The 26,471-nt window shown below is 51.2% G+C and overlaps 3 protein-coding genes across 8 annotated transcripts in view; 2 read left to right on the forward strand and 1 right to left on the reverse strand.

Annotated features, from left to right (window-relative positions):
* VAMP1 (vesicle associated membrane protein 1) overlaps positions 1-26,471 on the reverse strand; it is a 65,869-nt gene that overhangs the window by 34,542 nt on the left and 4,856 nt on the right. Inside the window, exon 5 of one of the 3 annotated variants that reach the window (XM_081249544.1) lies at positions 15,108-15,186. The exons of 1 other annotated variant lie outside the window; for it this stretch is intronic. In XM_081249544.1, the coding sequence (XP_081105670.1) occupies positions 15,173-15,186 (14 nt within the window). In that variant the 3' untranslated portion in view covers positions 15,108-15,172. Of the gene's footprint in view, positions 1-15,107; positions 15,187-25,505; positions 25,578-26,471 lie in introns of those variants that run through there. One more of the 3 variants, XM_081249542.1, reaches the window with a different exon arrangement.
* CD27 (CD27 molecule) lies at positions 10,552-15,903 on the forward strand. The gene is made up of 6 exons (XM_081249540.1): positions 10,552-10,878; positions 11,067-11,198; positions 14,382-14,534; positions 14,742-14,831; positions 15,101-15,220; positions 15,440-15,903. The coding sequence occupies exons 1-6, from the start codon at positions 10,743-10,745 to the stop codon at positions 15,562-15,564; spliced, it is 756 nt and encodes a 251-aa protein (XP_081105666.1). The 5' UTR covers positions 10,552-10,742; the 3' UTR covers positions 15,565-15,903.
* TAPBPL (TAP binding protein like) lies at positions 16,074-23,535 on the forward strand. Of its 4 annotated transcripts, none has more exons than XM_081249534.1 (8): positions 16,074-16,570; positions 17,623-17,841; positions 17,991-18,263; positions 20,700-21,038; positions 21,643-21,945; positions 22,622-22,743; positions 23,121-23,204; positions 23,397-23,535. In XM_081249534.1, exons 1-8 carry the CDS (start codon positions 16,510-16,512, stop codon positions 23,487-23,489), a joined length of 1,494 nt encoding a protein of 497 aa, XP_081105660.1. In that variant the 5' UTR covers positions 16,074-16,509; the 3' UTR covers positions 23,490-23,535. The 4 variants fall into 4 exon arrangements, with proteins under 4 accessions (XP_081105660.1, XP_081105661.1, XP_081105662.1 ...); XM_081249535.1 differs by having other exon boundaries at positions 17,626-17,841; XM_081249536.1 differs by lacking the exon at positions 22,622-22,743 and having other exon boundaries at positions 16,077-16,570.

A 26,471-nucleotide genomic window follows, 5' to 3' on the forward strand; every position in this document is an offset into this window, starting at 1 on the left:
AGGCGGGGGGTAAGCTTCTCACCAGGGAGAAGTAGTGACCACAGGCTGTACAAGAGGCTCTTCGTCCACCTGCCCGGAGACCAGAGGTCTTCCCTGCTTTGAGAAATTCAAACAGAGGGTCCTCAGTAGGAGAGGGTGTGAGAACAGAGTGAGAAATATTTCATTTTTGCTTAATAATATTTTAAGTAGGAAATAAAATGGACTTTACTGGAAAAATCCATCTGGGTTTTTTTGCTGATAGATGTCTGTCTCTGGGGGTTCTGAACTTTCATTCCCTGCTATAAAAAAAGAACCTGTTTATTAACAACAGCCTAACAAGCGAAAGGGGTCTTCCCTCATTTGGGGCCATGAACGTTCCTAAAATAATAGAACACACACATATAATTTGTTTGTTTAGAAAAAGTTCTGCAAGAATCCCCACTAACCTGAAACAGTGATTACCCCTGAAGGAGCAGGGAGAGGACCAGGCCCAGGGCTGAAGGGAGGAGATTGATCAAAGGGAATTTGAGTCTCATCAATAATTGTTCAATATTTTTTTCCATTTTCACTTCTAATTTTTTACATAAAAAAGGATGACATAAAGTTGGGGAAGACAAGTTCCCTGGTGCCTAGTGGTTAGGATTCCAGGCTTTCACTGCTGTGGCCCAGGTTCAGTCCCTGGTCAGGGCTACTGTGATCCCGTGAGCCACATGGCACTGCCAAAAAAAAAAAATAATTGGCAAATTTTAAGGGACTTCCCTGGTGGTCTAGTGGGTAAGACTCCATGCTCCCAATGCAGGGGGCACAGGTTCCATCCCTGGTCAGGGAACTAGATCCCTCATGCCGTATGGCCAAAAAAAATGAAAATAAAAATTAAAAACTAAAGTTGGGGAGAATATTTAGAGATAATATTATTTTTACTTATTTACAACATAAAATATCTTTTTTGCTTTCAGTCAAACATTAATATATGACAAAATCTTATATAATATAACAACATTTAGTAATAATATATTTAGTAAGAGCACTGTGATTTAATGTGTTTCATTATTTTTTTAAAATCTTGCTCCAATACTTTATATATAGTGACTAGGAGCTCTGGGTCTAAGTTCAAATATTTGGTTTTAATGCCTGACCTGGATGAAAAATGGTGCTCTAGGTCAGACGGTTTCAGGTGCATTTTCTGATTTCAAATTGCAAGTCCAGGTCAAGGGCATGTCCCTTCAAAGTGGTTTTGCAGTTGACTCTATCAGGTGTTTTATTTGTATATGTGTATGAATATATAAATATATTTATATGTTTTTAAAATTTGTATTGTGAACTATACCAAACATACAAAATAGTAGAAAATGGACTTGAGGACATGGGGAGGGGGAAGGGTAACCTGGGACGAGGTGAGAGAGTGGCATGGACATATATACAAATGTGAAATAGATAGCAAGTGGGAAGCAGCCCATAGCACAGGGAGATCAGCTCGGTGCTTTGTGACCACCTAGAGGGGTGGGATAGGGAGGGTGGGAGGGAAACGCAAGAGGGAGGGGATATGGGGATATAGGTATACATATAGCTGATTCACTTCGTTATACAGCAGAAACTAACACACCATTGTAAAGCAATTATACTCCAATAAAGATGTTTAAAAAAAAAAGAAAAAATCGTATATAGAAATAATAATATGAAAACCAATGCTAAGACCAGTACATTAGCAGAAATTTAGAAGCTTCCTGATCATACCTTTCTTCCACCAGCAGGGGAGGCAGCTCCGGGTTGTGTCTCTCACGCCCTTACTTTTCTTTCTAAGTTCTACCGATTGTGTGTGTCCCTGAACAACAAAACTGTTTAGTTTTGCCTGGTTTTATACTTCATATATATAGAATCTTACTCATATCCTTTTCTGTGGCTTGCTTCCCTCACACAATATCACTCAACATTATGGTTTTATTTATTTGTTTACTTGGTTTTTTGCAGTGAAATATGCATAACATAAAATTGACCATTTTAACCATTTTTAAGCATACGATTCACTGGCATTAAGGAATACGTTCACATTGTTGTACAATATTATGTTTTTAAGATTCATCCATACTTATCGTATGTGGCTTCACGGAGGTCACTCATTTTCATTCCTCGAAAGTATTCCATTGGGTGAATATTCTGTTAGGGGAATCTACTATCATTTATTATTCAATCTACCATTTATGGACCTATGGGTTCTTTTGTTTCTTTTTCTTTTGTTATCACACATATTAGTGCTTGAACATTCTTGCATGCATCTCCCGGGGCACATGTGCAAGAATCCCTAGTGCATATAATTTCTGGTGGAATTGATGGATTTTACTGGTTTAATTTTCTGTAAAGAGAGGCTATGAACCTATCAATATTACTTGTATAATTGAATTTCAATTTAGAAAAAGACAAGTAAAGAAAGAAATTGGGATGTTTTCAGAGAGTGAATGGTGAGATGGGAAACAGAAAGGTACCGGAAGAGCGGCTGAGGCATGTCTGCAGGCTGAGGGTATCGGCAGGCATGAATTCAGTGCAGCAACGTGTACAGAGAGCACCAGTACATGCCCGCTCTGTACGTGCTACGGTCGGCAGTGGGCCGGGGTTCAGGAGGCCTGTGCGTTCTCCTGCCTTCGCCACAAAGAACCAGTCATCCTGCCGCCTTGGCCTATGGTTCTGACATCTGCAAAATGAGAGGATGGACCCACAGGATCAGAAACCTCCCTTCCAGCTCTGCTAGTTTGGGATCCTAAGCAGATCCGAGTAGTGAGACAGGGGCTCACCACCAGCAGTTCTATCTAGAAGCCAGAAGGAGAGGGCCTGGGGCCCGGGTAGGAAAGAATTCTGCTTCCCCAGGATCCAAAAGAGGACTTAAGACAAGGATGGGGCCCAGCCCTAGCGAGCCAGTGGAAGCCATGTGGTGGTAACTAGTTAATAGCTGCTCTCTTGATTTGTAGCATTTTCTGACTTACCTGACTGTAAATACTCCCACCACAGCCAATTTCAGGCTACCAGTGCATAAGGAGCTCAGAAGATTCTTGACAATGTAACAGTCAGGCTTTGGCTGGACGGTGCTGGTTGACTCAGCACGCCACTGGGAGATGAACTAGCCATGAGAGGTAAGGGCTCAGATGACACCCCACAGACCAGCAGGGGAAATGAAGGCAAGTGACTCACAGGACTCACGGTGCTTTAGACTTGGTGCAAGTCCGGGGAAATCACAGTGTTGCCTCCGAGCAGGGAAGATCACTAAGCTGGTGTGTGTACAGTCGTCACTCATCTGGGTGGGCGAGAGGAGCCAGGAAATGCCAGGGTGCAGGAGCCCACACGGCGGGGTAGCAGCCCCACCCCCTTGCAACATCACTTTTCTTTTCTTTTAACCAGGGTCCCCTGAGTGTAACTTGTGTAGCAGACATACTGCACGGCCAGCTTGCCCATCCTGGTGGGTCTTTGTCTCTTTCATGCTCCTTTGGTTCGTTCCCAGATTAATTGGCTGTTCCCTCAACCCCGTGTCTTGGGACTTGCAGCCTCAAACACCAAGAAAGGGAGGGGAAGAATGAACATTTCTTGAGTACCCAAAGGGGGCAAGGCACTTCATTCGTATCGTTACAGTTAATTCTCCCAACATGACACAATCCCCAAGCCGACGCAGACTTGATTCAGAGAGGTCCTGGGACTCGCTTGACTTGATTCAGGTAGGAACTGGCAGAGGTGCTTTTGGACCACCAATCTGTGTTATTCTGAAAGCCATACTTGCTCCACCTACCCCAGGATCCTCCTGTCTAGGTGGGTATGAGTCCTGGGACCCTCATCTGTCTCCTTGCCCTGATGTCTTTGAGAATTTCCCCTTACTGGTTTTGCCCTTTGGTGGCTTTATAACTCGTAGTCAGAAAACCTCAACAGTCAGCACTCAAACCTTACATGTCAATGTACACAATATCTGAGTCCAGAAATCAGTTTTATCTTAAACCTAAATTAAGTCTTTAAACCATACATCACATACAATCACAAGCCCTAGAGCAGAAACAGTGCTCAGGGAGGAGAGGGCCACAGAACACCCGTGAAGAGGGGACTTCTGGCTCCGGCACAAAATAAAAAAGCCCTGAAAAGCTACGTAACAATCTTTTACACCAAGAGTTAAGCCCTCAACAAAGGAAGGGAAATACCAGCTGCCAAAGAGGGGCTCTGGTCCCCTGGGGGCTGAGTCTTTTAACACCTACGTGGGTCCAGAGGAGAAGACCTTGGGCCCCGCCAGACCAGAAGCTGGAAAACATACCTTCCCACATAAAGCTTGACACCTTTAGGGGAACTCTAGAAAAACCCACTCACCAACACGGAGCCTCAGCAAGGAAGCTTGTCTGTTTCCATCTGCTTTTTGGGTGAAGGAAAAATTGTCTTGAAAATGTATAACTATAAGCCTGTGCTCACTCAGATTTAGGGTTCAAAATCATTTTTTTTAATTTTTTTATTTTTGGCTGCGTTGGGTCTTCGTTGCTGCGCACGCGCTTTCTCTAGTTGCAGCGAGTGGGGGCTACTCTTTGTTGAGGTGCGCGGGCTTCTCATTGCGGTGGCTTCTCTTGCTGCAGAGCACGGGCTCTAGGCGCGCGAGCTTCAGTAGTTGGGGCACGCTGGCTCAGTAGTTGTGGCTCGCAGGCTCTAGAGCGCAGGCTCAGTAGTTGTGGCGCATGGGCTTAGTTGCTCCGCGGCATGCGGGATCTTCCCAGACCAGGGCTCGAACCCATGTCCCCTGCATTGGCAGGCAGATTCTTAACCACTGCGCCACCAGGGAAGCCCTCAAATTTATATTAGACACATGGTTGGAAACCTCCTCTGCCTCCAAGAAAATAACATAGGAATTAGTTTCAGGCCAGTAACATCTCTTGAGTGTCTGGTAAAATCAACCGCAAAACTGCTTTGAAGGAACATGCCCTTGACCTGGGTCCCCGAGTATTCCAACAGAAAAAGCCTTGATGGACTCAAGATTCAAGATCAGAAAACTCACCTGAAACAGTCTGACCTAGAGCCCCTTTTCATCCAGGTCAGGCATTAAAACCAAATATTTGAACTTAGACCCCGAGCTCCTAGTCACTATATGTAAAGTATTGTAGCGAGATTTTTGAAAAATAATGAAACACATTAAATCACATTGCTCTTACTAAATATATTATTACTAAATATTGTTATATTGTATAAGAGTTTGTTATATATTAATATTCCAGTGAGAACAAAAAGATCTTTTATGTTGTAAATCAGTAAAAATATTATCTTTAAATATTGTTTTCTCCAACTTTATCTCGTCCTTTTTATATTTTTGTATATGACAATGTAATTTTATCTTACCCTAATGTCTATACTCATATAAAATTTATATTTGAGTATTATTATATTATATTTATATTTTATATTAATATATATTCATATATTATATTATATTTGAGTATTATATGTTATTATATATATTTGAGTATATAATCTATGACATTATTTATTTATTTATTTATTTTGGCTGTGACGCACAGCTTGTGGGATCTTATTTCCCCTACGAGGGATTGAACTCAGGCCCTCAGCAGTGAGAGCACAGAGTTCTAACCACTGGCCCACCAGGGAAGTCCCTATAATTTATATTTAAATATTGCATATATTTGAGGATACATGCCCCAAATCATTTTATTGATGAAATACAAAATCAAAAATGTTTGGACACCATGAATTAGAATTATACTTCTCTTTTTAAGCACATATGGAACATTTACAGCCACATACTAGGCCACATAGTAAATCACAAACAAATGCCAGATGATCTATATGTTTTCATTTTCTGTAGCTGCCACAAAGTTAGTAGTTGAAAAGAACCCAAATTTACTATCAGAGTTCCATAGGTCAGAAGCCCAAAATGGCTCTCACTAGGCTAAAATCAAAGTGTCAGCAGGCTGTGTTTCTTCCTGGAGGCTCCAGGGGAGACTCAGTTTCCTTGCTCTTTCTAGTTTCTAGACGTGTCCATGACTCATAGCCCTCTTCTTCCATCTTCAAGGTCAGTAGTATCAGGCTGAATCCTCCTCATGCTGACACCTCTCTGGTTCTCTCTCCTTCCCTCTTTTACTTGCTATTACATTGGGTCCACCTAGGTAACACAGGATAATCTTCCCAACTCCAGGTCAACTGATCAGCAAACTTGATCCTGTCTGCAGCTTGAATTCCCCATTGCCATATAACAAAATATATTCGGTTCCAGAGTTAGAGACATCACTGGGGGACCAGCATTCTGCCTACCATATTACACATATAGATGACATTCTCTGACCACGTTAAAACAAAATTTAAGTTAATATAAAAGAGAACATTTTAAACCTTAAATCTAGAAATTTTAAAATATACTTATAAATAATACATAGGTCAAAAATAAATAATAATGGGGAAAAATAAACCGACAATAATAAAGACACAATGTGGCAAAACTTATGAGACATAGCTAAAGCCATTCTTAAATGTATACATTAGAAAAGAAGAAAATTTTAAATTAATGAACCAAGCATTCAATTCAAGAAATTAGAAAAAGAAAGGCAGAATAAACCCAAGGAAAGTAAAAGGAAGGAATAAAAATTAGACCAGAGTGTAAAATGAAACAAAGCAAAAAAATAATAGGGAAACAGTGAATTCAAGAGGTGGTTCTTTGAAGGAATAAATAAATTAGACTTATTTCTGGCAAAGTGTATCAAGAAAAAATGAGAAATTATAAACAAATATTGGGAGAGAAAATAACTACAGATCTAGTGGTGATTTTAAACATTTATGGCCATAAATCTAAAACAGATTAAATAGACCATCTCCCAGAAAAATATAGCCTACCAAAACTGACTCCAGAAGAAACTGAAAATCTGAATTAAAGCAGTAGTGAAAAACCTATGCTCAAAATACACACACACGCACACACACACACACACACACACACACAATTTTACCAAGCCTTCAAGGGACAGATCATCCCTATTTTATATAATCTGTATTTAAGAAAAGAAAAACTACCACTGATCAAAAGAAGAGAAGTGGTCAAAGGAAGAATAGGGTGGTGTGTGGAAACCCAAACCAAAGGAAGAAACAATTCTCAGGTAGGTGGGAGCTCAGAGGCCACATACCTCAGCTAAACTTTGCTTGCTGGCTGAAACACCCGCCAGCCCTCCCATCCCTGCACCCTGACTCTCCCCTTCATGGTGCGGCAGTAATGGCCATTGCTAAGAACTTCACATGTGTCTTAGAGATTATCTGATCAATGTCTGCCTCTTACTGTTGTGTCAGCTCCACAAGGGCAGAAACCAGCTGTTTATTTTTTTTCATCATTTTGTCCCATTACTTAGACGGTATCTGACACAGAATGGACGTGCAACAAATACCTGTCAAATGGATGAGGAGTGGAATTTACAAGGTCAGTGTGGCCTTGGGCCCTCCAAAACTTCGATTTTATAATTGTGGATAGAACTGCCAGGGAACAAAGCTGAGGCTGGACCATCTCATACGTAGTAGGTGCCTTACATGCTAGGAGACACTAGGAGCTGGGATTGAGATACTGAAAAGTGGTCAGAGGTTGGAAGAACTGCCCAGAGTTGGTCAGTCCCCCATGTCACCCAGACTGAGGAGTCCCAGGGGTGCAAGCTACAGAACTGGGATGTGAGCACCCAGACCCTTAAGCAGCCCACCCCTCTGTCCTGCCTAGTTGGTCTCTCAAAGCCTTGCTGGGAAGGAGTATCTAAAGTGTTGGGGGCCTGGGGGGTCGGGAGAAGAAGGAATGGAGTGGAAGACAAAGAAGACTAGAAAAACTAAGGGTTTGGTTGATGAGGCTGGGGAATATGATTTCTGATGTCTGTGTAGTAGAACAGAACTTCCTTCTAAGGGAGAGTTTAGTTCCGCTGAGGACTTGATTACAGATTTATAAAGGGCCAAGACTGATATGAGGATTAGGAACTGAAGAGAGTGGAGGGATGCTGCCTGACAGGTTTCTGAAAGGTGGTCTGTGACAAAAGGAGGGGAGAGGACAGCCAGGATGCTCGGTGCCTCTACTGCTTTGGGGAAGGACCATTAAGAACCAGAATATCCAAAATGCAATTTAACTTGTATCCTTATGAGATCTAAAGCTTCAGCAAAATTCTGCCACACCTAACAGATTTCTGCTTATAGTTGGTTCAGAGGAAAATTCAAGAAAGCCCTGTGTCCCCAATCTGGGGCCTGTGGCGGGGCAGAGGTACGGGAATACCCAGGAGCAGAGAGGCAGGCACAAGGCTTCAGCTGAAAGAGGAAGCAGAAGCAGAGGTGACCATCACACCGGACCCACTGGAATCCGTGCAAGTCCACAGCACTGCCTCTTCCCACTCTGCCCGGGACCTGCCCTGACCAGAAGACGTGGGGTGTCTTGTCTAGGGATAAGTAGCAAGGGGACCCCAGCTGACATCCAGGCTGCCTCCCCTGCTCCAGATTACCTTCTCAAAACTAATGAAAGTTGTCAGAGGAGAAGGGCTTCTGCGGGCCTGTCTCTGTAGATGCAAGAAAGGGAGGGAGCTGCTGGGAAGGGACTATGTATCTCGGCCCAGCCGGGAGTGGGGAGAAGCTGAACCCCAAAAGAGAAAGTGAGGGTGGAGGACTTGGTGGGGAGAGGTCAGCAGGATGCACCTGCAGGGTCTGTAGAGAAGAGAAAAGGCTGTCCAGTCTAGGGGGCCAGCCCAGGACAGGCCAAGGCCCACCAGAAGTTGGTGCAAAAAGCACAGAAGGCAGATGAAGTCATTCCATTCATCCAGAAAAGAGGGCCAGAAAACTGGCTTTCCTCCTCCTGGCCAGAGGTACTCCAGGAAAGCCAGGCAGACCCTGCTCTTACCTTCCCCCCAGCCGCCCAGAGAAGTGATGGGTAGAGGAGGGAATGGGCCTTGACCCAGAGAACGGAGACCCCCCGTGGGGGAGCCCAGGGTCTAGTGGAGGCTGTTAGTTACCAGCATCCTCAATTCCCCCTTTGGCAAGTTTCTCCCTAAAGGTCCCCAACACCTTACCATTCTTCCAGGGTCTCCTGCATCCCCACATGTCTCTCCATGCCCACCTTGAAGTTTAAGACTAACAGTGAAGGGAATTCCCTGGCGGTCCAGTGGTTGGGACTCTGAGCTCTAACTGCCGAGGGCCTGGGTTCAATCCCTCGTCGGGGAACTAAGATCTCACAAGCCGTGTGGCTGAAAAAAAAAAGACTAACAGTGAAGATATAGACCATAATCTGGGAATGCAGGCAGGACTGTTGGTGACAGCAAAATCCTCAGGTCCCAAGGGTAACGCTCTCTGAGAAGGGAATTCAGGCACCCGGCCAGATATAACCAGAAGGATGGTTTTACACAGGTAACCCTTCAAATCACACCCCTGTGTGGCTTCCCACTTGAGAGGACTGTCCTGAAGAGTAGAGGAAATTGGGGAAAGACAGGAGGATGGAAAAAATGAAGAGAAAGGAAACCGAAGAATGAGACAGAGGACAGATCTAACAGAGGAGCCCCAGGGGTGTGAGATTTTATGAGCAGTGTGGAAACAACGTCAAAGCCCCTGAATGAAAAAATGGCCCTGGAGAAACAAGCCAGTCTGTGGGGAAAGAGGAGGGGGTGGGGGGGCTGTATGACCCATGTGTTCCTGGGACTCAAAGAGGGGAAAGTCCTGCTATTTCCAATATCCCCAAATCAGTCTTCCCAGGAGAACCACAGAAATAGGGAAACAATGACCCATAGGATCAACATGGAATCCCAAGTGCCCAAGGCTGGGAGAGCCGACGCCCGGGTGCTCCAGGACCAATGGCGAACACAGCCAGAGGTGGGAAGGGGAGGATAAAGATGATAGTAGGGTGAGGGAGGCCAGCTGGGAATGGGTGGCACCCGTACCACAGGCTGGCACGAAGGTTACATGATCATGTGTGAGCTCCTGGCACACAGCCTGACAGAGAAGAGACACAGGTTTAAGTCCCTTGTTTGCAATTGTGAACAATTAATCCCGTAGTAAACTCTTTGCGCCGTGAAACCAGACGTCAGTGGACGTGAGGCTGGCTACAGTTGCTATCCACCCCACTGAAAGGGTCCACAGTTCTGCTGCAGAAATGCTGTGCTTGGTGGTGAGCGCTGCTCCAGCCCCGTGAGGGTGTCATGTGGTGCTGGTTTCTTCCCCAAATATGAAAAATTGTGAATGTATCCGATCCCCAAGAGTTTCAGATAAGAGTGTGCGGACCCGTACTCAGTTCTGGTTTCCCTTCCTTCCCTAAACTGCCGATCTGTGTGTAAGAAGTGGTGTGGGAAGAGGCGTGGGGACACACAGCTGTGAACAGGGGGCAACACGGGCATCTTTGTGTGCAGGTGCTTGAACAGGAGCGTGCGTGTCCATGTGCATCCAACATTTTATAAAAGCTGCAGGCAGAGTTAAATTCTTCACGAGCGGAAGACAGACAGAGGTCACGGAGAGGCTGGCATGTTGGGGGCGTTTTGAAGAGAGCAGGTCTTCTGACAGAGTTTGCCTTTTAATGCACTCCCAGCACCCAGCGCATGAGAAAGGGGGAGGGGTGGCGGTAGCTGCCTGAGCGAGAAACAGCTACAGTAGAACTTCAACTGCATCAAAGGTCAGCCTGCCACCCGACTCGGGGACAACTCCAAGAAAACAGGAAGGTGCAAAGAAGAGGCACCAGCGCCGGGCTGGGGAGGTGCCAGCTCCCCCAAGGCCCGAAGTCAGCAGCCAGGGCAGGAAGAGCTCCCCGGGCAGTAACCATGGCCCGGCCACCTCCCTGCTGGCTGTGGGTTCTGGGGACCCTGGCAGGGCTCTCAGTGACCCCAGCCTCCAAGACGTGTCCGGAAAAGCATTACCTGGCTCAGGGAGAAAGGTGCTGCCAGATGTGTGAGCCAGGTAAGAGGAGGCCTTGCCAGGGTCTAGCTGAGTATGGAGAGAGAGGACCAGGCTTGAGGTGGAGGGATGCAGAGAGGGAGGCTGAGCTCAAGCAAGGAGCAGAATCCTGCAGAGGCCAAGAGGCAGCACCTTGAAGAGGGTGAGGGAGTGGCCTTCCTTGGGCCTTGACCCTGGACCTCTGCTCACAGGAACGTTCCTGGTGAAGGAGTGTGACCAGCATGAAAAGGCTTCTCAGTGCGATCCGTGTACACCGGGGGTCTCCTTCTCGCCAGACCACCATACCCGGCCCCACTGTGAGAACTGCCGGTACTGTAACTCTGGTGAGACGGGCAAGCATTTGGGGGAGCAAAGTGGGTATGGAGAAGCAAAGGGGGGGAAGTAGGAGCTTCAGTTGCTTCAAGGCTACGGCAAGTGGAGCCCGTGGTGGGAAACAGGGTGCCCTGGGAGGTGTGTGTTGATGTGGTAGGGAAAGCTGTGAAGTGATTCAGGGAAGGGGCAAGCAGAATCTGAGGGTCTGCTGAGAAGGGGTCTACGGCTAGGATGAAGACAATACAAAGTAGGAAGTTGCTGTAGGACCCGAGGTCTTAGACAAGTCTCCTCCCCACTGATGCACGGGCCGTATTCTCAGAGTGCACATTTGTCTGGAACTTGGAATACACCTTTCTAAGGACATAATAATACCAGTCCATAACAATACCAAAAAAAGTGGGTAACACCCTTTTTTTGTCCAAAAGCCGATTCAGGAAAATGAATGTGTATGTGGCTTGTGTCTTTATGTATTTTGTAATTTCATCTTTTTTAAAACTAAGAAATGAAATATCAGCAGCTGTGTTATGAATACTTTCATCATTTCTCCGTTTTAGCTAGAATTTTAGAAACTGTGTATGTACCAGTGTACATAGATCAGCAGATCTAAAGTGGCCCCTTTGAACAAATATTCTCCAGCAGGACACTTTTTTTTTTTTTTTTTTTTTTTTTTTGCGGTACGCGGGCCTCTCACTGTTCCTCTCACTGTTGTGGCCTCTCCCGTCGTGGAGCACAGGCTCCGGACACGCAGGCTCAGCGGCCATGGCTCACGGGCCCAGCCGCTCCGCGGCATGTGGGATCCTCCCGGACTGGGGCACGAACCCGTGTCCCCTGCCTCGGCAGGCGGACTCTCAAGCACTGCGCCACCAGGGAAGCCCTTCAGCAGGACACTTTTGAGGACTATTTAGCTGAACCACATTACTCGCCTGTAAATGCATTGAGTCTGACTAGGCCTTTTAATACTGTATTCTTGAAAATAAATACAAGGGTTTGCTGCTGCAAATCAGTCAAACGGCAGCATACGAAATACACAAGAGGTATTCCTCAGTCTACTTAACTTACAGATATGATTGTTCATGGATGCTTCTCTCTTCTTGGCAACAACCTGGGCAAGACTAGGACGCTTTTTTTAGTCAAAGCCTCCCCAACTCACTCTGCAGGCCCCAGTGGAAGGCCTTTTCCCAATATTGAGCCAGTCCGAGCTCCCTCCACTCTGTTCCAGACCAGCCCAACCCACGATCCTCCTCTGTGGGATTCAGCCCACAGATCCCTGAAGCACTCAGGCAGCACCTGGCTGCAGGACTCCAGGGCACTGGAAAGAGGCTGAATGGGTTTGGTCCTCTTGGACCTCAGTATTCCCATCTGTAAGATGGACACGTGCCTGAAATCAGCATGGAATTCTGTGCACGGGTTATACACGGTGAAGAGAACTCCCAGGTTTCTGGAGACTCCATTGAAAACAATGGCACTTCACTCATTTTTTAACCAATCCCAGCCCCTTCTTTAACCCTTCCCATCCCTTTGGGCAGATACCCTCCCTGATCTTCTTCATCTTCCCTACCTATTCCCGTCTCCACCACCACCGTTCCCTCCTCCATCACTGCTCTTCCTGTGCAGATCCTCGTCCAGGCTGGCTCACAATTCCTGGTGAGCCACAAGGAAACCAAGTTCTAGTAGCAACCATGAGTCAGAATTCAGAAAGGAGATGCCACAGGGGCATAAAGATGAGAAGGAATTGACACCTTTTCCTGACAAAAGGCGCACACTAAAGCAATTGGGAGGGTTGATGGTAGGCTTTGGTATCCTCAGACGTCCCTTTCTGCACCCCTCTCCCACCTGTCAGGGCTCCTCTCCCTGGGTTCTCATGAGTGCACCCTGCCCCCCCAGGCTCCCGCTCAGGCCTGGCCCACATCCGGGTGCCATCACCTTCCCCAGAGTCACACTTCTCTTCTCACCCCCAAAACACCCATGAGCCCAACCCATGCGGCACCCTTCCTACCTACATCCCCCAGTATCACCGATTGGCAGCCACCCAGCCCCTGACCTCTACACTTGAATACAAATTATATTTTAGAGGCAAAGGATATCAGTAAAGTTAAAAACCTATTGGGGACCACAGCAGCACCATTTCCAATTGCTAAAAACTGGAAACTACCCAAATGCACACCAACAGTAGAACGGATGAATAAATGGTGGTGTATTCACACAGGGGAACACCAGATGGCAGTGAGAATGAACGATTTGCAATCACACTCAACACTGGATTAATCTCACAAAGAGCTGAGTAAAAGCAGCCAGGCACAAATGAGCACACGCGCATGATTCATGCATATAGTTCAAAAACTGGCAAAACCAACGTGTGGTGTTAGGAAGTCAGTAGCTATTCTTGGTGGGGACGGTGTTAGTGACTAGAAAGGAACACGACTGGTCATCTTGTTTCTTTTCTTTTCTTTTTTTTTTTTAAATTCTGTCTCAATTATCCTTTATTTGTAGTTTACCTTGAATTACTCTGGTAACCTATTGAGGTTTTTTTTTTTTTTTTCTCCAATTCGCGCTGTCTCGGCGCACGTACGTGTCACCAGCTCTTTTTTTTTTTTTAATTTATGGCTGTGTTGGGTCTTCGTTTCTGTGAGAGGGCTTTCTCTAGTTGTGGCAAGTGGGGGCCACTCCTCATCGCGGTGCGCGGGCCTCTCACTATCGCGGCCTCTCTTGTTGCGGAGCACAGGCTCCAGACGCGCAGGCTCAGTAATTGTGGCTCACGGGGCCAGCTGCTCCGTGGCATGTGGGATCTTCCCAGACCAGGGCTCGAACCCATGTGTCCGGCATTGGCAGGCGGACGCTCAACCACTGCGCCACCAGGGAAGCCCCCGTCATCTTGTTTCTTACTCTGGTGCTGGTTACACCTGTGAGTCCAATTTGTCCCAGTTCTCAAGCTTTACACTTGTGACATGTATACCTCTCTACAAGTATACTTCAATAAGAAGTTCTAAAAACATCAGTGAGTGAGAGGAAAAATCATGTAAGCTGTTTCTACTTCTGAACCATGAATTTTCTAAAGGGTCCGAGTTTTTCTTGAATAACAATAACACAAATGGCAAAGGCACTGGGTGACAGTGGGGGAGGGGCAGGCCTGGGAGGCGGGGGAGGGGATTAAGCCAGTGGACCCTGTGTGTTCCCTCCCTCTCCTCTGTCACCAGGTCTTCTCATTCGAAACTGCTCCCTCACCGCCAACTCGGAGTGTGCCTGCCCCGAGGGCTGGCAGTGCAGGGACAAGGAGTGTACAGAGTGTGTTGGTCCAGCCCAGGCCCCAGGCCCACACCCACAACCCTCCCACTCACCTTATGCTGAAGGTAAGTTCTAGGCAACCCTTCGTCTGGTCATTGGGGGTAAGGGTCACACCCCAACCAGCACCGCCTCTCCCATGCCCAGCCCCACATACGTTGCCTCGTCCGCCTGTCCCGGCCTTCGCATCTCGCCCAGGCTCGCTTAGGCCTTCAGCCTAGCCTTGTGCCCTCTGGGGCCCCCTGCGGCTGCCCATCTTGTCTCTGTTTTTCCAGAGGTACCAGAAGCCAGTACAGGCCAGCATATTCGGACTCTGGCTGATTCCAGGTGGCTGCCTGCCCCAACTCTCTCTACCCACTGGTCACGTGAGTTTTCTCCCCACTCCCCACCCTGAGAGAGAGAATGCACACAGGAGGGTCCAGGAGGGAAGCCAGCCAGAAAGTTCCTAGGAACAGGGGTCAGAAGAGGGAGAAGCAGAGTCCAGGGATTAGAAAAGGACGTGGTCCAATGGTGGGGGCCGGGGAGGAAGGTGGGGAAAGCGGAGAGGCAGGGGTGACAGAGGGCTGGGCTGAGGGGAGTCAAGGGCTAGGCCCTCCCCCAAACCCCCTTGTGACCCCTGCCCATCCCATCACAGCCCAAAGGTCCCTGTGCAGCGTGGATTGCATCCGCATCTTTGTGCTCCTCTCTGGAATGTTTTTTGCTTTCTTCATAGTCGGAGCCCTGTTTCTCCGTCAACAAAGAAAATGTAGATTAAGTAAGAGACAAAATTCAGGTTTCCGCACCCCACCCCACCATCTCGGCTTTGCCTCCCAATCTGGAACCTCACTGAATCTCTCCAGCTCCATCTTTAGCACCCTGTGGCCTCTCTTCCCCTCCTCTAAGCTGGGGCCCTCCTGACAGCCCGCCTTTGCTCACCTCTTCTCCCTTCACCCATCCTCCACCGATCAACACTCATCTGATTCTCCCTCTTCAGACACGAGAGAAAGTCCAGAGGCGCCTGCAGAGCCTTGTCCTTACAGCTGCCCCAGGGAGGAAGAGGGCAGTGCCATCCCCATTCAGGAGGATTACCGAAAACCAGAGCCCGCTTCCTACCCCTGAGCCAGCGCTCGGCGGAGGGGGGCCGTCACTGCAGTCAAGTCCTAGCCTCCATCTCAACCCACCCGCCATCCAGGGGGATCGAGAGCCGGCACCTCCAATTTCAGCACTACCCTCTCATCAGGACCCTTTCGTGTGTGCCGACTTGGGAAACGGTCCTGTGTGCCTTTTCGAGACTGGCAGTGGCGAGGACCCAGGGGAACGAGGTGGAGGGCGGGAAGCGGGACCCCGAGCGTGTCAGCTGCACCCCTGTGCTGCAAGAGGGCTAGGGCTCCAGGTGGGAGACATACTTCCGCCTACGGTAGGCCCACATGGTGTACCGCTGACCTAGAAACTCGGCGAAATAAAGAGACAGAACTCAGCGCCTGCAGCTTTCCAGCCCTGAGATTTCAGTATCCCCACGCAGGCCACGCCCACCCTCCTCGCAGACCCGCGATCTGAGGGCGGAGCTTTCTCCCGCGCAGGCGCGCTGGGGCCCACGCGGGTTGGGGCGGGGGCGGGGGCGGGCAGGTAAGGCGCCCACAGCAAGTGGGGAAAGGTTCCGGCTACTGGGGAGCTGAGTCTGTTGTCAGTCCCTCCCTTACTCCACCCCGCCTCCCTTCCCATATCTCGACTTTCTTGGGGCTGGTCGGGAGCAAAAGGGCAAAAGGGCGCACGCGGTGAAGTCAGGTCCTGAAATAACCGGGGGATTTTTTTTGCGGGGGAGAAGGTGGAAAGAAAGAACAGTGAGCAGGCTCTGGCTCCAGCACCAATGGCTTCAGCCAGAGGCCAAGGCAGCCTCGGTGACACTTCCTCAAAGTGAAAGCGAAAGCCAAGTAGGCGGAGAGGAATGACGGGGCCAGGCGGTCGGCCAGGCAGGCGCGTTTGGAGCCCCTTCTCCAGCCCGGACCTGGCCGGCGCGGGGCACGAGGAGGGGCGGCGGGGGAGGAGGGCCTGAGAGCAGCCCCCATGGGCTCCGAGGGGTGGTGCTTGCTGGTCTGCTTGGCTCTCTCCGGGGCAGCAGACGCCGGTGAGTCGGGGGCTGGCGGGTGGGGCGTGTCGGGCTAAAGAAGCATCAGGTAGCCACCCTCCCCGAGGTCGCAGAAGGGGAAAGGGGCCGGGAATGGCTTCCAATCGCCTTCTAAGCCCAACAGGCGGAAGATTCGGCGGCTGGTAACGGAAGGAACCAGTTGTGCCGGGGAGAGAGACTGAGAACTCTGGGGAAAGGGCCAAACGAAGGAATGAGGGGCCGCCTCGGTGGATGTGGTGGGCCCGTGTCCTACAGGAGAGGGAGCTGGCCTGGGAGCGGACACCTTCAGGAGAGGAAGGGGGGCCCCTAGCTAGGAGATCACGGAGGCGGGTAGGTGCTCCCCAGAGGTGGGGGAGGGGAAGGCCACCTGTAAAAGCACGGAGCGAGCAGACCCTGGGGGCTGACTGGGAAGTTGAGACGGCTGCCAACGCCCTAGCAACCAGGCCCGTCTCCTCTCCCAATGCAGTTTTGTTCATTTATATACGTTTGCTGAGAATTCCTTTGAAGAGATAGCTTTCCATTGATAGGTGGAAATAAGCTTCTTAAATACCTCTGAGCAAGGGAAATCAGGACTTTAAATAATTCACACCGGGCTTCCCTGGTGGTGCAGTGGTTGGGAGTCCGCCTGCCAAGGCAGGGGACAAGGGTTCGAGCCCTGGTCCGGGAGGATCCCACATGCCGTGGAGCAACTAAGCCCATGCACCACAGCTACTGAGCCTGCGCTCTAGAGCCCGCGAGCCGCAACTACTGAAGCCTTGCGCCTAGAGCCCGTGCTGCACAACAAGAGAAGCCCCTGCTCACCGCAACTAGAGAAAGCCTGTGCACAGCAACGAAGACCCAACACAGCCAAAAATAAATAAATAAATAATTCACACCAAGAAGTATGTACCCGGAGAAGCAGGTGCTTCGCAGAAAGCTGGTTCTGGGTAAAACAGGATCAGAGCTGGACGCAGAGGCAGCTAGGAACGGGGAAGATTACCCCTTGATGACTCGACAAGTATAGAAGTAACTTTCTGGGCAAGAGGGTGCTCAACCCAGCCTGTTCCCTGCAGTAGAAAGGCAGTGGCGGGCAGTGGACGTGATCTTGGACTGCTTCCTGATGGGGGAAGGTGGGCACCGTGGAGGTTTCGCCAGCAGTGAGAACATGGTGAAGGCCTTGTTGGTGCTGAAGCAGGTGCCAGTGCCAGACGACGGCTCCCTGGAAGGCCTCACGGATTTCCAAGGGGGCACACTGGCCGAGGACAACCCACTCATTACCTTCGAGGCCTCAGGTAAGAGCCCTCCACCCTGTGTCCCAGTCCTTCTGGGCTCCCTCCAGTTCCTGAGCCCAGTTCCCAAGGACACCCACCCACAACTGCTTCCCATCAGCCCAGGTGTTCTCTCTCCAGCTCCATCTCTGTGCTGCCCTCTTCTCCCCCAGTGAACCTGATACAGATTCCCCAGGCCGAGGCCTTGCTCCATGCTGACTGCAGCGGGAAAGAGGTGACCTGTGAGATCTCCCGCTGTTTTCTCCAGGCCAGGCCAAAGGCCACGGTGGAGACGGCAACCTGGTTCATCACCAATGTGCTAGTGTCTGGAGAGGGACCTAGTATCTCCATGGTGATGAAGACTCTTGGGGATGCTGAGAATGGGGCTGTCTTGCATCCTACGCTGAAACTGCCCCTGAGCCCCCAGGGGACTGTGCGGACTGAAGGTGAGAAAATGAAAAGTAGCAGAAAGAAAGTTTTGATTTTTGTAAACGGGTCAGAAATGGGGGAATAGTAGGAGAAGGGAGGGGACAAGTCCACCTCCGTGCACATTGGTCATCTCAGGGTGTCCCCTAGGCCTCAGTCCTTTCTTCCTAAAGACCCCAAATGGGGATAATTTTCACCTGGCCAGGTGACTTGAGGACATAAGACATGTGATGCTCTATTTGCATATGCTGTCCACAGCTGTCTCAGTGAGCAGAGCGCCAGCTTCTCCCAGGGAACAGCTAGCCTGGTCAAGATGAGAGAGGAGAGCACAGGCCCGCAGAATTTGTTCATTATCTCCTATCAGTAGACCCTGGTCCTTGCCCTCTCCAACCCTGCACATCTCAGAGAGCACAGAAAATTGAGAACATGATGATAGGTTTCTCCAAAGTTCATGGAATCCAATATTTTGCCTCCAAGAAAAGACAACCACATCCAGAGAAGATTAGGGGCCTACCCTTCTATCCTTAGAAGGCTCCAGAACACTCAAATTATTCTGTGGTCCAACCTAAATTTATCCTGCTACATCAGAAAAGGGGTCCTCATGTCTGTCCAGTGTCAACCATAGTCCTAGCCTAGCTAGGCATTGCCCCCATTTATTTTGGGATATTTCAAACCTACAAAAAAAAAAGGTGAAAGAATAATAAACACCTGTATACCGTGCACCTGGATTCACCAGTTGTCAACACGTTGCACATCCTCTCCCCCTCCCTCATCTTCTCTCCATTTCCCCTCCGCTTAACTAATTGAAAGTAAACTGCAGACATCTCTACACTTCATCCCAAGTGCTTCCATGGATAGCTTGTGTTAGTTTATAACCAAAGACACGAATGTTCTCCATAATCATAAAACCATCGCCTCGGCAGCAGCCCAAGGTGGGGAGTGGTCTACCCGGGGTGTGGGCAGTAAGGGGGGTGCAGTGTGCAGACAACGGACGAACGTATCCTCACCATCAGCCTACATTGGCAGTTCTGAACCACGTCAGTGGTCAAACACTCCTGCCTGCCTGCCAGGGCGGACCATCCTCACCTCCCCCACCATGGCTGGGTCTGCCCCTGATTGTCGTACTTAAGGCATTTTAAAATGGATACAATACTACTATCAAATATGAAGTCCAAATTCAGACTTCTCCAATTGCCCTTGTCATGTTCTTTATAGCCTTGGGGGGTTTGGTTCGGTTTGGTTTCTGAAGTCCAGGATTCAGACAAGGATTGCGCCTTGTATTTAGTTGTCCTGTCCCTTCAGCCTCCTTTACTCCAGAACAGTCTTCAGAGCCTGAACTAGTTGGAGGCCGGGCCACTGTCTTGTAGGTGTCCCAGCATTTGGATCTGCCCGATTGTTTTCCTCATTAGACTGGGGTTCAGCACGTTTGGCTCAGACACCACCACCAGACACCTCAGCAGCCTTGCTCTAAGCAGATGAGCTCGGCAACACTGAGGGGCTTGCCCAAGGCCACAGAGGGAGTTAAGTGGAAGAGCCGGGCTTCTGAAAGCTGACTGCAACTCCAGTAGCTCTTTTTTTAAATTTATTTTTGGCTGCGTTGGGTCTTCGTTGCTACACGCGCGCGGGCTTTTAGTTGCGGCGAGCGGGGGCTTCTCATTGCGGTGGCTTCTTTTGTTGCGGAGCACAGGCTCTAGGCGTGCAGGCTCAGTAGTTGTGGCTCGCGGGCTCTAGAGTGCAGGCTCAATAGTTGTGGCACACGGGCTTAGTTGCTCCGCGGCATGAGGATCTTCCCAGACCAGGGCTTGAACCCATGTCCCCTGCATTGGCAGGCGGATTCTTAACCACTGAGCCACCAGGGAAGCCCCTCCAGTAGTTCTTAACCTGAGGGTCAACAGTAACCCATAATTTTTTTTAATATAAATTTTTTCTTTTATTTTTTTGGCTGCGTTGGGTCTTAGTTGCAGGATGCGGGGTCTTCGTTGAGGCATGCGGGATCTTCGTTGTGGTGCTTGGGCTTCTCTCAAGTTGTGGCGTGCAGGTTTTCTGTCTTTAGTTGTGGTGCATGGGCTCCAGGGCACGTGGGCTCTGTAGTTCGCAGCACTCAGGCTCTCTCACTGAGGCACGCGAGCTCTGTAGTTGTGGCGCACGGGCTTAGTTGCCCTACAGTATGTGGGATCTTAGTTCCCCGACCAGGGATCGAACCTGCGTCCCCTGCGTTGGAAGGTGGATTCTTTATCACTGGACCACCAGGGAAGTCCCAGTAAGCCATAATTTTGCATATGTATTTGCCTGGTCCATAACTTTCATCAGATTGTGCAAGGGGTAAGTGACTCCAAAATGGTTAAGAGTACCACGCATGCATGCTGCCTCTCAACACACCCCGAGTCTGCCACAGCTCAGAGATCAGGTGGCCTCAAGGAGGGAGCGGCCCACAATCACCCCTCTTTCTCCCACAGTGGAGTTCCAGGTGACAACACAGACCCCATCCTTGAATCTCCTGCTGGGGTCCTCAGCCTCCCTGCACTGTGGCTTCTCCATGGCACCAGGCTTGGGCATCACCAGCGTGGAGTGGCGGCTGCAGTATAAGGGCAGTGGCCAGCTGGTGTACGGCTGGACCACGGGGCAGGGGCAGGCCAAGCGGGAGGGCGCCACCCTGGAGCCTCAGCAGCTGCTCATGGCTGGGGACGCCTCCCTCACCCTACCCAGCCTCACTCTGAAGGATGAGGGGGCCTACGTCTGCCAGATCACAACCTCCCTGTACCAAGCTCAACAGATCATCCAGCTCAACATCCAAGGTGAGGCCAGGACTCAGTTATGCCGGGAAGAGGGAAAGGGATATGCCTATTGAGAGTGTCTTCCAGAATGGGATCAAACACAAGGGCACTTTCCTGAGAGGCAGACTGCATTCCCACAGCCCGAATGCCATCTGCATCCTAGAAGCGCAGATGGCATCAGATGGAGTTTCCCGTCAGGCTCCAGATAATTCCATTGAGAAGTTTCCCAGCCCAGGATCCTGCTGCCCCGCACTGGCCGGCTGTCTCCAGTCACCCCAGTCCTTCTGGACCACATCCAAGGAGGGGCGTGGGAGCGGTCCTGACTGGGAGGCCCGTTTCAACAAGGACAGCCTTTAACATCACTGGCTTGTAGTGATGCTAAGAAGCAAGCCAACCTTTAGTTGGTTTTGCTGTTGATTTTCAGTTACCTGTGGGAATCGTTCCCCCTTATGTCGTGCATCCAGGTGGACCCCTCACCGCCACTATCCCCCCGCCGCCTGGCACCTCACTGAGGAGGAAACTTCCGCCTCCACAACCTGCTCTTATGTTCAGCAGGAGAAGGCTCTGGGCTCCTCTGCTGCCCCGGTGATGCCTGTGGGATTTTATTTCTCCTCCTTTCTTCCAGCTGCCCCCAAAGTTCTACTGAGCTTGGCGAGCGAAGCTCTGCCACCCACCCTCCTCTGCAGTGTCACTGGCTATTACCCTCTGGATGTGACGGTGACGTGGACCCGGGAGGAGCTGGGGGGAGCCCCGGCCCCAGTCTCTGGCGCCTCCTTCTCCAGCCTCCGGCAGAGCACAGCAGGCACCTACAGCATCTCCTCCTCCCTGACGGCAGAGCCTGGCACTGTGGGTGCCACTTACACCTGCCAAGTCACCCACGTCTCCCTGGAGGAGCCCATGGTGGCCAACACCTGGGTTGCCCCACCAGGTATGGGAGTGCCCTGCTTTCCCCACCGCCACACCTGGGCTCACGGCTCCTGCCCTCTGGCCTTGTCCTGCTTCCCACAGTCTCGGCTGCTTCTTTCCCAAGGTGACAGCCTCCAGAGGTCCCACCCCGTCCTCCGAGACTTTATTACCCCCCGAGTTCTGGGGTACCAGGCACTGCTGAGAGCTGGAGACCAAGGCTGAACAATTCCTCATCCTGCCCTCGAGGAGCTTAGCCCAGTGGGAGGGACAGACTAGGCAGTCAGGGAAGATGACCCGGGGGAGGCCTGCAAGCCGGCCGAGCTGGGTCGGGGGCAGGGAACACCAGGACAGAAGGGACGGCATGTGTGAAGGCCTCATTATAAAACAGGCTAGAAAGAACGGGGGGCCTGCACGGCTAGAGGCAAGGGTGCGTGGGGAAAGGGGGCTGTGGCCGTGAAGCTTGAGAGGTGCTGGTATTCACTGAGCATCTGCATCAAGCCAGCACTGCACCGAGCACTCAGATGTGGGCCTGCACAGGTTCTCACTCCTCCCATTTTAGAGATGAGTAACTGATACTTGCAGATGTTCAGTAATTTGCCCAAGGTCACCTGCCTAGGAGATGGTAAAACAGAAAATGTGGAAAATAGGCAGGCTGATTCCCCTACAGCCTCAACCCCCCTCCTGCTATTGATGGGCAGATAACAACAGGCCTTCAAGCTGGCATTTCATCCCGAGGCCACAGAATGTCTTCGAAAGGTCTTACACTGTAAAGAGTCGGCACCGGCACCTCGAAATGCCTTCCGTGGTGGCTCATGAGACTGTAAGCTTCCCCGCAACTGGGGTTTTGCTTCCGCTTACAGCATTCCCGTTGTTTACACAATAACAGTTTAACTATCACCAGCTAATCTAAACTAAATCTCCCGTGCAAAGCCGTTTGTAAAAAGGTTGTCCTGAGGTGGGGAGCGGTAGAGGATTCTGGGTGGAGTGACACCCGGACGTCCTCCCTGAGCAGGTCCCAGCGCCACTGTGTTGGTCCCTGGGCGAGAGCAGGAGAACCCCTGATAGGAGCTCCCCGACCAGGGACGCTTGAACGCAGGCGCGCGCGCGCCCTGGCCTTCCTGCCGGGGCAGACGCTGCACGTGAGGGCTCAGTATGGTTCCCGCTACTGATCCCCGTCCACGCCTCTGTCACCTACAGAGCAGAGGACGGCCTTTGGAGTCCTTTTTGCCAGCAGCCTCTTCCTCCTGGCACTGCTGTTCCTGGGACTGCAGAGACGCCAAGGTAAGAAAGAACCTGGGCACCCTCGGCCCTGGCCCTGACCGAACTCACTTGGAGATCAGCTGCTCTAAGTGCCGCCACACCCAGACCAGGGATGAAACCCAAGCATCCGGAGCTCCAGCCGGCCCCCCCAGCCCCCAGCTGCTGGGCTTACCCCAACTGACACCAAATTCCTTCCCTCCCGTTTTCTCCTAGCTACCTCACCAAGGCCTGCCAGGACCCCGAGGCACTCCGGGTAGCCACTCTCCTGCCTTAGATATGAGTCACATTCTCCCAGAAGGACTCTAAGCTGAGCCCCAGGGCTCAAAGAGGCCCCAAAAAAGATACGAAGAAGGCACAGGTCACTGACTGTGGCTCTGGATTTCTGCAGGCCTCTGCCTGCCTTCACTGCATGCCCTGGGCTGATACACCAAGGGAGAAAGCGTGAAGAGGTGAGAGGGTGGCAGGAAGGCAGGAGGTCTGGGTGGAGGTTAAAGCACGAGCCAGGTTTGAGGCACGGTGGTAGGAAAATATAACAGAAAAAAATTAAGAAAGGCGCGGATGAGGGACAGTGGAACAGGATGGGGGTTGGATGGCCACGCACAATCGTTGAACTCTCCCAGAAAAAGCCCTCATGTCCTCGGAAGCAAAGCTTTTCCACTTTCCTGTCTTTTCCCACACTGGGGCCCGCCCCGCCCCTCCGCTCGGCTGGCAAAGTGTTTGAGGTGTGAAACGAAGACCCTCAAGAGGCGGCCCTGGGGCCCCCCCTCAGTCGCTGAGTGTAACCTTGAGCTGCCATTAAGCTCCTGCACCTTTGCACAGCTGCTGGGCATCTCAGGACACCTACACACCCGTCACTGCCTCGGCTGCAGGGGACAGAGTTCTCCTTTCAGTCATTTTAAAACGGGCCTGGTCGGCACAGTGGAACTCGGCAGAAGATGGCTGTGCATGGGGACGGCGGGGAGCACAGCGTGTCCCCTGGGGGGCCTCCTCAGGGCCTGGCCCAGGACCTGGAGGGAGCAGGCGGCAGATGTCTGAGAAGATGTGCGGGTGTCTGTCCGTGAGATGCCCGCTCGGCTTCCTGCCATGGCTTCCTGTCACCCACACCTGAAGAGCTGGGCTGCTTCGGGCACAGAGGCTGAGAGCGGAGACCACTTCCTCTGCCAGCACCCGTAAGCCACCCTTCCGGCGCACAGCACCATCAGAAAGGAACTAGAGAGAAACAAGACGCCTCCGCCCCGCTGCAGTCACCCCAACCCAAACAATAGCCAAGTCGGTTTAGTGGTAGGAAGTTGTATTTTTGTTTTGCCTTTGTTCAGAATACAGGAAATTGGTAAATACGCCACATGCCTTTGGTGGAAGTACAACTGTTATTTCTGTACAAGTAGGAGAGTGGGGTTAGAAAAAAAGACAGGTGATGACAGACACACAGTGGGGACGCCACATCGTCCACGGCAAACCCAAGAGGGGCCGAGGAGACTTGGCCTCACGTGGCTGCCGAGCCCCAGGCTTAGTTGCATATTTGCTCATGCACATGGGTGGTGGGAGGGAAGTGGGGCGGCAAAGACACAGAAGAGGGGGGTACAGGGCAGGGTGAGAAAGAGAGTAGAAGGGCTAACGTCCCCAGAAGAACAGAGCCAACTACACCTGGGACAGGTGGGACAGAAACCCAGAAGTGACTCCTGTGATGGGGCGGGCCAAGCGGGCGGATTTGCTCCAGGCTTGGGACACATCGAGGACAGTGGTGGTTCTTCTCCAGCGGTGACCCCCTGCGTTAGGCAAGCGGAGCCCAGAGGAGAGCGGAGGCCTTCGAGGGGGGCCGTTAGGAGGGTACACAGACTGCCTTCGTCCAGCACTTCCGTCCCGCCCTGGGGCAGGACGAAGGGAATGTGGGAACAGGGCGAAGGGAGAGGAAGGATGGTTTTGCGGAACGAAATGCTGCTGCGTGGAAAGCGAGCCTGGCCCAGCCGCCTCCTGCTGGTGAACTGGTGGACAGAAGGAACGAAGGGACGGGGGGCGATCCCCGTTCTGTTCCCAGCCGGCCCTCCTCCCCTCTCACCCGGGTCTGTCCCACTGAGTGCCCTTTCCTGAAGCCCAGCTCTGGCCCCCGAGACAGGCTGAGCAGCTCCATCCTCAGGTCCCGCTGTCTGTGCCACAAACCATGCAAAGAGGAGGAAGGAAGGAATTCAGACAGGCAGGGGTGCTTTGGAAGGGGAACATACTGCGGGAAGAACACAGGGGCCGCTCCAGATGAGAAGGCGCCGTGGTGGCACAGCAGTCAACAAGCAGGCCCGTCTGCTGACGGCTCCACCTCCGCCCCAAGGCTGGCGGGGGCACTGGACTCCCAACGCTCAGGAGCGGCCGGGCCTCAGGAAGGGCTGCTCTCCTCAGCCCTGTCTTTGGCAAGTACACGGGGGTGGTGTCGGGGGAAGGGCTCCCGGAGGGTCCAGGGCTCCTCCCCTCCGACATCTCATCCTCCATCAGCAGCAAGGGAGGCACAGGACACTTGTAACAAGAGGGTGAGAAGTGGCTTCCTCCAAGCTTGGTATTTTCAGATCAGGCCCTTGACTCGCTGTTTCTCTATAACTAACGGGCATTCTCTCATTATCTATGCCAGTAACTAAAATTGAGAGGCTCAAACTTTGGCTAAATGAAATTATTTGATGCCTTCACGAGCAATACAGAATGCTGTAGAAAACGTGGACAAGAGCCCCTTCCAGGTATGAGCTTGTGGGACTGTTTCTAGGATGGGAACGAGAGTCCTGATATTTTCGCTATGAATACGTGTCCTCCAGATCTCTGGAGGACAAAGTAAAAAGCTGTAAGATCCCTGAAGACACAGAAGATCTTGGACTAACAGATGGGAAATAACTGTGAAAAACAGGTTTGACTTTCTCAAAGAGTCCTGCACCAGGACCAAGCTGGACTTTGGGCCCGGCCCAGGCTCCTCTGCAGGCCTGGCACAGGAGAGGTGAGGGGGCATCCTCCCAGCTGCTCCCCAGCCTCCGCCGGCCAGCAGCCTGGACTTTTCTGGCAACACCATGGGCACAACACTCTTCTCCTCGTCCCAGTCTTGGCCCCTTCTTGAGCACGTCACCTCAGCTACGCCCCCTCCCCATCCCTTGGCCTCCAACTCTTTTTGGCTTTGGGGGAACTTGAGAGAACATGAGAGGGTAGCGAGGAGATGCCAGCTGTTGTCCTTCAGGTAGTTAACTCAAGACTGCACCACAAGCAGCATTTCCAGTGTCGTAGGACAGAGTGCAAATGAAAGCAACAGAAGGGGAGGAGTGG

Source organism: Mesoplodon bidens (assembly GCF_964165515.1).
Source record: "Mesoplodon bidens genome assembly, chromosome: 11".
NCBI classification, from domain to species: Eukaryota; Metazoa; Chordata; class Mammalia; order Artiodactyla; family Ziphiidae; genus Mesoplodon; species Mesoplodon bidens.